This window comes from Tyto alba, unplaced genomic scaffold (assembly GCF_018691265.1).
Source record: "Tyto alba isolate M040663 unplaced genomic scaffold, T.alba_DEE_v4.0 Super-Scaffold_2, whole genome shotgun sequence".
NCBI lineage: Eukaryota > Metazoa > Chordata > Aves > Strigiformes > Tytonidae > Tyto > Tyto alba.
In genome coordinates this window covers 88,653,204-88,665,389 of record NW_024881282.1, presented here as the reverse complement: position 1 = coordinate 88,665,389, position 12,186 = coordinate 88,653,204, and the positions used below count along the sequence as shown (strand labels likewise).

At 43.9% G+C, this 12,186-nt stretch overlaps 1 protein-coding gene across 1 annotated transcript in view; it reads right to left on the bottom strand.

Moving 5' to 3' along the window:
• Nucleotides 1–12,186, bottom strand: part of EXOC4 (exocyst complex component 4) — a 410,569-nt gene that overhangs the window by 57,867 nt on the left and 340,516 nt on the right. The window contains exon 13 of the mRNA XM_042793039.1: nucleotides 9,343–9,498. Within this exon, the coding sequence (XP_042648973.1) occupies nucleotides 9,343–9,498 (156 nt within the window). The remainder of the gene's footprint in view (nucleotides 1–9,342; nucleotides 9,499–12,186) is intronic.

The following is a 12,186-nucleotide window of genomic DNA, read 5'->3' as shown; positions in this document are numbered from 1 at the left end:
AAACGGTTTTGGCACCGCTTTGGATGGATAGCCTGTGCATGAATAATACAGTGCTTTCAGTCAGGCTGGAAAAATCTATATAATACAAAGCATGGTGTATTTCCTATTTTTGCTCCTGGAAGGAATACAAATAAGGTCTTCTACAGGAAGTTATACTCTAAAATGTTGTTGGGATCAGTGCAATTCTGCCGCTCGCTCTAAAACAAAAGTTTGCATCAGAAAGGCAGCAGATACATTTAATTGCTTCCTTTAATACATATCCTTAACTGCAGAAACCCATATTCACTCTTTCGCACAAACCGAAACCTATAATAGAGACAACCTTCAGCAAGTAACTCCCTTTTAGAAGATAACTTTAAAGAATTCTGGTGGATTCCTGTAATTGCAATGTAAACCTGCTGTTAGCAAACGTCTCCCTGAAGCAAATTTTTGCTAGTGTTCTAGATGCCTGCTTGAAAGAATATTCACTATATGCCTTTCTTTGTCTTTATTAAATTTGCAAGGCTAAACACTTAACAGGAAGGATATAAAAAGCCAAATCAACTGAATATCCAGAGTTAACGCTGCTCTTTTGAATACCTGCATTAAAACAGCATCTTCAGACCTTTTGATTCCTGTACAGTTTCTCAGCCAATATTTGTCACATTTGTAACTGTGCGTATCTAAGAGAGAGCCAGCACATACAAAGAAATGCAGCCACCATCTGCATTTAATTTAAGATCTGTTGATGGTTCAGTGGGCTCCCTTGGTTTGAATTAGCATGATTTTGAAAATTCCAATTCCATCCTACCTTACCCAGGAAGTTTGCTTTGGACTTTGCCAAAGCTTCCAAGAACAATAAAAGATCCTGCGAGTTTCGGTGAGCACCCAAAGACGGAAATTTCCAGCCGCAGCGATGATCTGTTCTAGACAGCGAGAAAACCTCGTAACCAAGTGGTTCGTAACAGAGTATTTTACAGATCTGTAACAAAAGGCAATGCTCCGCTCTGCTGTGATTAATTCAGCTCTGCATATACCCACGCTCAAGACGGAGATTAATATTGCATATCAGCTACACCGCGAATAAAGCAAATTCAAGCGCCTTTCTTCCCTGTCCAGCTGCTTCTTTGTGGGGGCTCAGTTTTCCTTATTCCGGTATCTGATGCTGGTGCCACACGGCTTCGCTGCCCTTTAGTCTCAATTCCCGGGGGATTTGTGCACTGCAGTAGGGTTTACTCTCAAACCTCTGCTTTGTCAGAGCAGGCCGGCTGCGCTAGCTTAATCCTCGGCTTAACTAAGCACCTCATTTTGCTTCCCTTTGTTAAACCTTCTTAATTTACCTTTTTTTTTTTTTTTTTTTTCACTTTCCAAACACAGTGACCAGCACTGCATCAGCCTTAGATCCACCTTGCTCTTGTGGACACTGTATAGGGTGCACAGTGCATCCCTGGCAGGCTACCAGCAGGGATGGGGAGCGGCCGGTGTCCTGGTTCCCCAAAGCAGTCTTCTGCAGCCAGACCAGCTCCCCTCTCCTCTCCTCCAACAACCAAGAGCATTGGTGATGTTTCTAAGGGATAAGCTGTTATTAAAATTAAACAACCTATTGAGTTAAACTGCCTGGAAACAGAGAGACTGATGACAATGCTTTTAAGTGTTACACATTTTACATCAAATTCACAGTTAGATTTTTTTTTTTTTCTTGATGATAATAGGGAGCCTATCTGCAATACAACCTGTAAAGTGGATTAAAAAAAAAAAATAAAAAAGTGTAATACTTGCACTTCATTGTCTACTAGCATTTTTACTCCTTACAAGGAATTAGGCTTGCTCTAATAAAAAACTCTAATAGGGGAAAAAACCCCAAAACGGAGCAAAAGAAAAACCCAAGAGGATAATTTTTCACAATGAAAACAATCAGCCACTGGAATAATCTCCCCAGGGAAGTGGTGGATTCCCCAGCATTGGACACTTTGAAGGTTCAGCTGGACAGGGTGCCGGGCCATCTTGTCTAGATGGTGCTTTTGCCAAGAAAGGTTGGACCAGACGATCCTTGAGGTCCCCTCCAACCTGGGATTCCATGGTCCTGTGACGATTCAATATACGAGCCTTCTCTTCATCTGCATTTCAGCACATACATGAGAGGACGGGAAACTCGTACGCGAGGGAAGAAAGGCCAGGGAACAGCGTGTGGGATAAATCAGGCTGACCTGTGCTACGTTTAAGGCACTCTGACCGTGCCAGAGCAGGGCTGAAAAGCAGCCAAGTGTCCACATCGATACTGCAGAACGAGGAACGAGGTCTCTGATGTACCCTTGGCAGCAGGTTTACATTCTCTTACTGCTCCTCTCCCTTTTTTCTGCCAAGGAATTAGCGTCAATTATCCCTTCGGCAAATAACGCCGAGGAAAAAGCTCGCTGGGAGGGTGCGTGGAGCTGCAGGAGGAGGGGGGGACACCAAGCAAGCCCCTTGGGAGCCCCCCCAGGAACACACCGACCCCACGAGGACCTCCTGTCCTTCCTCACACCTTCCTGACCGCAGACCTCGGAGGGATGCTCTCTGCTGAGCGCTGAATGCTCGCAGAGAAGAACCAACAAAATGAATTTAAGCCGCAGCTAAGAGCAGGAGGCAGAGCTGCGGCTGCAGGCGAGATGCCGTAAAAATATCTGTGAAAGTGTGAACAGGACAAGGATGCAAATGCTCTAGAAAGAGCTGGTAAAACAAGGATTAGTGCTTTGTCACGGTGTCGTACCAAAACCGCATTAAACTGAACATCCATGAAAATGTTAGTGAAAACAATTACTGGGTAAAAAGCTGCCATATAACAACTCAATATGCTACCTAATATAAAACACTTAAAATATGTATAGTATATTATATCCAGTCTCAAAACATGATGCACATTATAACGGAAAGATTATAATGATAGGATTTGCATCGGTTTCATTCTACCTTTGCAGCTTCTTTTGGATCAGTAGGTTTTTCTATGTATTTGTCATATAAAAATTTCTATAACCCGTTTATCTTCTATTCCTGCACTTAAGCCATAGAGTCAGCCTGGAGACCGTGCTTAAAACCTGTATACAGAAACTACCCAGGCAGACAGATTTCCCCTTGATAAATTCAAAGAAATTCCCATTATGTTCTTATTTATAAAGAAAGAGAGAAAAGGTGGTTTGTTGCTTCATCTTGTGCCAGAATTTGTTCAACAACCATAAAAAAATCGTGCAAACACCAAAACAAATAACCCACGTGGGTTTTTTCTGCAAAGGAAAACCCTCTGAAATGATTTGCTGCCGCGAGAACAATAAAACCCAGCCCAGCCATCTTCCCACAGAAGACGTTGTTTCACTTGTTTCAAAGATTCAGCACCTGAAGGTATTTTAAAAATTCAGCACATGAGAACATTTTTTTGCAGCACATCCAAACAGCATTGTAGTCCTGATGAAAAGCTGCTGCAAAGGATTCTCAGTGGATATAAATTCACCCCGCCAACCTAAGGTATGTGGCTTTAAAGGACTGAAAAGCCAACCCATCCTAAAAATGACCCAGATTTGAGGTTCACTGGGATTTGCAAAGCCTCAACAACAATTTGTGCATCTCTATCAGGGACCGGCGTGATCGGCGCCAACACTCCCTGGCAGCTCCAAGTCTTTGCTGAGGGGTCGCAACACTGTCAAAAAGCAGGCATCACTAATTGACAATTCTAAGCTGTAACATCACATGCCATCTTCTCGCTTAAATTTATTTGAATATTCTGGTCTTGTTAAGTTTATATTATACAATTTATCACAGCAGACAAGGAAGTGTCTTGGAGTATATTGTGTAGCTCTAATGATGTGATTTAACGATATACAATCTTGGTAAAGCAGGAGCTGTTATTAAATCTTTGTGGACAAGCTGAATCTCCACGTTTTCACTCTACTTTCCCCTCCATCCCTGCTACTTAGTTTAGAGGCACACACATTACCCCCAAAAAAGTCTGTTGGAAGAGCTGGGCATTGCTGCACTCATTTCAATGGACAATGCAATTTATAGGATTAACGAACCTGAAGCTGGCAGATTCTTCCTGAGTTCAGGTTCAGAATATATATCTCCCTAAAAAAATCCCAAATACAGACCAAATCCTCCAAAATTGTCTTCACAAGACAAGCAAAGGCAGAAGAAAACTTACTGGATACGGAGGTGCCCTGTGAAGATCCAGGTGCTCACACAATTTTACACCTCTCAGATGAGACTCTTGATAGCAACAGGATTTACTATCAGTTGTACTCATGATGAGGCACATTTCCCTGTTTGATCCAAAAAAAAGATCTAGAAAGCTATTTCTTATAAAGGAGCGGACTGTCATCAAATGGAAGTGACTCACACCTATGGTATGCTCAGATTCATAGTCCCAGTAGAGGGAAAAAAGGTCTACAGCCTGCTGCCAATCTTATAAAATCACCCCTTTCACCCTTTAAAAGCACTGTGAATATAATAAATAGAACCTGAGAAATCGGAGAGGGAGATTTTTTATTACTGACAGAGAAAGAAACAAGGAAAGAGAGAAAAGCTACGACTGAGAATGGGAGGGAGAGCTAAGAGGTAAGGAAAAGGAAAAGCTTTCCATAAAACATCAAGGCTTCAGAAAAGGACAATGAGGTACAAGAAACACTAGGAAAAGCAAAAGGAAATAAAAATAATGGAAAGCTCCAAACCCAACAGTACAAAAAACTCCCACCAGACAGCAGATGGAACAACCTGAGATTCAACTTTCGATGAAAACCTTGGCCAGCGCTTCTGGTTGCCCAGAGAGGTGGAACAAGAGACAACCACCCTACCCCAAAGTAGGACCTGAATTCCATGCTTCTGCCATCACGGCTCTCCTTCTGCACCACGGGAAGGACCTAGTGGTCCAATGCAAATTGCCCCAGCTCGCTCCCAATTCTGCTTTCTGGGCCTGCCCAGACTGTTTATTTACGCAATGGGAAGTTTACAACGTGTTGATCCCTCTGGAAACAGCTGAAGTAATTCAAGCTGTCACCAGTCCAAGGAGCTCTGGACCAACTTTCCTGAGCTTACTGCCCTCAAGCACCCCCTGGGGAAGAGCTCACAGGAGCCTTTCTAATTCACTGCGGTGCAAAATTTGTGCCTTGGACCACTAGCTCCTTTAACTCTGCATCTTGCTCCCAGGGCTAAGCGAAGCTTCGTGTTTGGAGTAGAGAGATGCTTGATGGCCCACCATCAGCTGTGCACGCCCTGCCCCACGAAGAGGAAAGGAGATTTCATTCTGTGGAGCGTGCCCTGGTGTCTTTTGCTGTTCATGGATGGATGATGTGCTCCCTCAGGGCACAGGCAAGATGTGCTGCATGTCCCAAGGGAGCTGAGGTGAGCGAGTCGTTCCCAGGACCCAGTCCCAGTATATATCCAAAACTGGAGGGTACCCTTCTCACTCCCATCATTCCTCCTGAAGGGACACCCTTCAGCCCATCCCTGCTCCCTTCCCTCAGCTTGACTTTTTTATCTTGTCCAACAGTGACATTTCCAGGGCAGACCCACATCTGCACGTAGGCTCCACTTGTACACTGGAAATACAGTCAGAGGATCAGCATCAACTAAACCAAGGGAAGAGAAGAGATCCTAATAAGCAGTTGGGATAGTGTAACTGTTCTGACCAATGCCATTTGGGATGATTTGGTAAAGGATCTGCTGTTGAACAGGCATCCTTCCATGTTGCTTAAATATACCCCATCCTTTTGGTGCAGAGCAAGTGAGGATGAGATTCCTGAAGCGAACAGGAGATACAGGGGAGGAAGTAGCTGTAGAACCCTGCAGTCAGGTTATCCTTACTAAAAAAACCCACAAAAGCAGTGAAAGGAGAAGTCACGTGGCACACGGAGATGCTGAGAAGTGGTTTTTTTATGGCTCCATTAACTTCAGCCTGAGAATCCGATCCCGAGCTCAGTGCTCAGGAGCTTGCTGGAGCCAAAAGGCGAGAGAAAAATCACCATCCTCCTCCTCACGCAGGTTTGGTACGTCAGCTCTGCAAGCAGAATAATCTGTGCCGTGGCGTGATCTTCAGAGCAGCGTGGGATTTTCCACGCAGATGTGGTGCACTGTGAGCGGCCAGCACGCCTTCCTCGGCTCCCCGAAGACGCGGTTTCCCTCGGGTGCACAGCACCCTTGCCCCTTGCCACCCCTTGTGCTGCAGAGCTGCACCGAAACCCAAGAATTTCCGCTGTAACTCGAGCACGGCCAGATCTGAAGCTCTTTTTACATTGCTTTTCCTCGTCAAAGGCAAACCTGGAAATGATACATCTTTGGGTTTTATCACCAACATATCTGATTCAGTAATGAACTGAAGGCTAACCTTTATAAAGCGATAAGGGCAGCATATTTCACACTCACTCCAGTGCCAAATAGCCTTCAGAGCTTTAAAAACTAATTATACGAATAGAGGCATGACTCTTCTTTCCTTTCTCCCCTTGCCAAGTTCTGAGCTACTATAATATGCTCAATCAGGTCTCTTTGTCTGGCCAACCACACCAGAATATTAATGGGGAGATTCTGCTAGTATCTTACCCTGCCTTTTGACATCTATTCGCAAAAGAGATAGTGGCGGGTTAAGACAACAAAATCAATCACTGTCAACACAGATATGCATGAGGTTTTTTTTTTTTTTTTTTTTTTTTTGCAAAGGCATTGCATTTGGATTCTTCTTTTTAATTAAACAAATGAGTTACAGGAAACCTGGGGAGGGAAAGAAAACTGTGCACTCATATCTCTTCCTGCCATGGTACAAAAACCAGTGGTAAACTTTCAGGATGTATTTATTTTAGCAACATTCATAAAAGGAGGCTGCTGAGTAGTTCAAGCACTGCCGTCAGCCTTGTTTTATGTCCAAAAAGAACATGCTCCCATGTTTCATCAAGTTTAAATCTTCCTTTTCAGGAAAGGATGCTCAGTCCTGTCCCTGCTAGCTGAGGAGTGGGGTCCATGAACACAGGTGAGTATCTGTATATCAAGGTTTTAAATATCTTGGATGGTAAAAGTGAAAATGAAATGAGCTCTTCCAGGCTTTCCCATCACAACCATGATGTTAATAACCAAGGTATCAGCAGGACTCATCTCCCTTTGGCTCCACTGCAGTGTTCAGGCAGAGATGGCTACGGCAGAATTATTCCCAATTCATCAGCAGCGCCAAGAGGAAGAGAAAGAAGCAACAGCAGCAAAGAAATCATGTTCCTTTGTATTAGGAGAAAGTCTGAAAAATGTCTGCTTAAATGGAAAGAAGATGACAAAAATTTGGACAAGCAATTAATTTTATTTTGAAGCTTTCAGGAGAGATCTATTCAAGCATGCACAGATTCTTGAAGAAGTTTAGAAGTCATGTCGCTTACCATCAATGGCTAAAACTGGCCCAGACCAATTATTATCATTTAAATTAATGCTACAGGAGCATTCACACGGCACTCTGAAGAGCTGAGCCTTAATACATGATGCTCTGTGCAAACAGATACCGGGAAAAGATCTTTGTCCTAATGTCTGGGCTGAAAAAAAAAGACATGGTACAGGAGCTTTTCCTAGTGAATTCAATGTAGATGACCTAATAGGCGTTCCACTGTAACACCTCTGGTACAACTTCACAAAATACTTCAATTAATGGATAGTAAAATGACAGTATTGGAATAAAACGCGTATCAGGATCAAAATGTCAGCACTGCTAGCATCAGACTGAGCCTGGCCGTCAGATTGAGCCTGGCCAGGAATTTACACTATCAGATTATGCTCAGCCAGTAGTCCCCAGCATTTCACCCACAGGAGCTCTGGTGTCCCACGCTGACAACTCAGAAACCACAGTAAGAGCCAGGAGGGCATCCCAGCGCCTCTCTGTGCCAAGACACAACGGATAAATGTGAAGGCAAAGACGAAGGCTAGGACTGAATAGATGAATCTCAAAAAACCTCAGGGTCTGCACAAAGACCTCAAGGGCTCTGCGTCCTCACTCTTCCAGTATCACTGAAGTTTTTTTAAAACATTGGCAAAGCTGATTATCCCAACTGCAGTATGAGCAAACATTTCTGTGACTAGACATATTTTATACTCTTCGTTGTTCCTCTCTCTAGACTGCATCATCTTTATGTTATTGTGCTTGCATTCAGTGAATAAGTAAAATGACAATCTGGGCAAATTAGACTTGTAATTTTCAACAGCTTCACTTACTCCTACAGTTTTATAGCCAAATGCCAATCAAAGAAGTGATGAATAGTGACGGGAATGTGCAGACAAGCTTTTTGACTTTCTGAAATGACAAAGAGGACCTGTTTCTTCAGGATGTGTCAACAATTTAGAGACTAAGCCATTTACAGTGTGCAGGGAAAGGCAATCTGCCCACTTACAGGCTTTCACTTGCCTGAAAAGGTAGAAACAATCTGGTTTGGACACAGTAAGTTGTCAAAGGTAGAAACAATCTGGTTTGGACACAATAAGTTGTCAAAGGTAGAAACAATCTCGTTTGGACAGAGTAAGTTGTGTCTGCAAGAATCCCCTCTGGAGGTACCTGTATTTTTCATTTGACTCTCCTTACATAGCTCCTAAGGTTGGGATGGAGGAGAAACACCACCACGTCACGGCTCAGATGGATAACAGCTTTGGTGAGAACACCAGTTTTGGGAATTCCGGCCCAATACAACCAGTTGGCCCCTCCATCACGTTGCAGGCTGCTGCTCTCTTCATTGTGTGGGTGATCAGAGTAGCACCCTCAACCAGGACACGGATCTGCCTGAATTAAAAATAACCCTTTCTTTTCCTCCCCAATCCCAGTCACTTTCTTGACTTTGTTCACAAGCACAATTCTTCAAATAGCCTTGTTGGAACAACAGAGCGAGCAGGAATGAGCAATCAGGGCAGGAAAGAAGGAAGCTGGCACTGCCACTGAGGCTCCTTATTGATCTATGGCCTCCTTCTCTTCTGTCCTTCTTGCATGTGATGGGAAGCTCTGCTTTCTCCTTTCCCTCGAAGGACAAAGAGCTTCAGGATGGTTTCTCTACCAATCCATCATACGACTGATAAGCAAAGCCCATGAAACATTCCCCAAACAATTTCCTTAATGACTTCTCAACACCATCAACAGAACCAAATCCAGGAAATGCACAGAAAGTTCTCAGCTCAGCAAGACTGGTGCCTGGCTTTAAAATCACACAGTGTAATGGCACAGGGACTCAAGTTTCATGACCCCGTTTGAGGAAAGACCATATCTCAACCTCTTCTCACACCTGGGGACACAACAGCTGTGCAAACACTGTAATTAGTTGGTTTCCAGCAAGTTTTACCATTGTTGCTACCCTCCTTGAAACTCTTTTACAACTTCATAAAATATTTTACCTTATAAAGTCTTCTTCCTCCTCTCTCTTGGGTCTCAGTTGCTTGGGCTGAGCCATGTTGCTCCAGTTGGGCAGAGATTTCAGGAGCCTGCTAATATCGTCATCTTTAGCCCAGGACGCGCTGATCACCAGCTTTTCGTCCGACTGCACGATGCTCCTACGGGGAAAGCAGCAACAATCACATTAGTGCAAAGCAAATGGTACTCTTCACGCAATTCCGCACGCATTCATTAAAACCCCTATCACATACAAATGTGCATTAAGCATTAAGGAAGGGGTCCAAAGAGGAATTCAACAAAATGCTCGTGTGGAGGGCACGGCAACACGGGTGGATGGGATGTAAAATTCTCTTCAGCTCACAAATCCTGATGTACTTTGCTAAGAGTCCTTTAAGGGAAAAAGGGCCATATTCTCCCCACCCCTGAGATCGTTCAACTTGCAATCGTTTATACAACTGGAGGAGGTCATTCTGTACTAGAAGAGAGAGAAGGTAGTTTCTCCATGGCTCATTTGTTCTCTGCAATCTCAATCGAGCTCGCCAGCCGCTGCTGATTGTGTTGTGACTGCAACGTGGAAACCTGCCCAGGAAGACCTGGGTGGAAGCCACCAGCTCACCGCACACCAGCTGGCCCAGCTTGGGGACCAGGTCTGAAGAAATGAAAGGAAATGAAGGGTCCAGGATCTCCTCTCCAGTCATCCAAAACATCTAATAATAGAGATTTCAGCTAACTCATATGTATGTGTGAAATCGAATCAAAGATCATAGCATATTCCAATTATGAGGACTTTCCCCATGTAATATTTTTGGCAGTGTAATGTATTTGAATTCCTCACTGGCAACTGCAGGAGGCAAACGGGATGCTGTATTTGGAGGAGTCAACTAGCTGCCTATTTTTTGTGTTGGGATTGCTCATGAACAACCATCAGCATAGTCCTCGGCAATCTTTGCTACTTCACTGTCACACCATGACCAGAGAGAGGAAAGTCCTCTCCCATTCTTGGGTTGTTCGGTAGACAGCAAGGACCTGGGAGGTGTTTTTCTATCTCTTGGATAAGGCAAGCAGGAGTTAGGGGTGCTGGCGTTTCCTTCTAGATCCTATCACTGATTTCCTCCTCTGGCAGGCACCTGGAAGGCTCTTCTTCTTGCACGGTGATCAGTTGGACTGCTTCTCCAGCCTAAGAAGAAACATATGTGACCTGTCCACATCACTCAAAGCAAAAGCATGGTGATGACCTCTCCAGTGGGCAGCAGGAGGACTTTTTCCTGCCCTCTGTAATGGGAACATGGCAAACCCACCGAACGACCAGCACGGTGTGACTTGAGAAAGGAAGCAACTGAAAACAGAGGGTCTCAGAGGTCCTGTTCCGGTGGAGAGGCTTAGCTGCAGGTTAACAACAGAATTAAGGTCTCCCTTGTGCGCTGAAAGACTGATCACCTTCTATTATGCAAAAATACAGAAAAGGCTCTGGGACCTGTGTTTCCCCTCAAACACCCACCGCCCCTTGCTCACAAGGCTACAAGAAACCTAGAAATAATGCATGTTTGCTGTGTCCTACAACGCAAGGGGTTGAAAAAGTGTAAATGACAGACAGATCTTTTTCTGTTATAGTCCTCCAGAAAAAAATGGCTTCTCCAACACGGATAGAAACTTTGTGCACCAGAAAGATGCAGAGATTCAGCACTGGATCTGTCAACCAAGAACTGGAGTTGCCGGGTGCTGCAGTATGGACGTTATCTTGTGTTGGCTCAGCCCATGTCATCTCAACGTGGACCTTGCAGAGCCATTTACTCGGCTGCACGTTACTGGGTCCAAGCTAGGACGCTGCACGGGGCAAACAGATGCTCAGAGCCATCACTACCATTCAGGTGGTGATTTTGGGAAGGGTCATGCGAGATCAGAGTAAAGACCCTGCACATTTCTAAGGGATTTATGTGGATTAGCCAGTCTCATTTTAAATTTCCTGAAAGGTATGTTTTGGTCAATAAATAGAAATAAAAGTTAACATACTGATTATCTGCATTTTGAAAAGGAAAACAGTGAAAAGGGCATTGAGATTGGAGCCAACGCTGATCTATCTTGAAACAGAGCAGATTACTTCTTTTCCCACCAGCACGGAGCAACCTATCACTCCTTTCACCTACCACCAAGAAAACAACCTCTGCTCAGTAAGTACACACGATTTGTGAAAATGAATTTGTCACATGCACTTACATATAAATTTTCCTTCTCTTTAAATTTCATGTTCAATCTGTCACAGACAAAAGAATGAATTTTGTTTCCAGCCACAGACGACCTCAGCGTCAAAATTTCAATTTGGCCTTCTGCTGCTGTTAGGAACTTGGTGTTTTTCCACTTATGAAAAAAGGTCTCTTTTTTTTTTTTTTTTTTCACCCTGGTGAAAACCAAGGGGAAAAAAAAAGCTCCACCAGAATCTCTGACCTCGAGACGGAAAAACTGAATTTGATGATATCTGGCCATTTCTCTGCCAAGGCAAGACAACTGTTCCATTGAATATATTAGCCAGTGCTTTGTCCTCTCCAGATTTAAATGACTGAAGTAATAGTCTCCTTCCCTTGGGAGTCTATTTCACAGTTGAACAAATCTAACTCTTGGATAAAAAAAAAAAAAATAATCCTGATACTGTGCTTGTGCTTTATTTTACTCAATTTCATCCCATTACTCCCCGTTATTTCCCCTTACAGCAGCCTCAGCTCTCACCACTTTCACTATTTACTCTCTTCAATTATTTACAGCCTTATCATAGCCCTTCAGATGTGTACGAATGCAAGTCATCTTTGGGAGTCTTCTGATGGAGTTATACAGAGGGCAGAGCTACCTCTCTG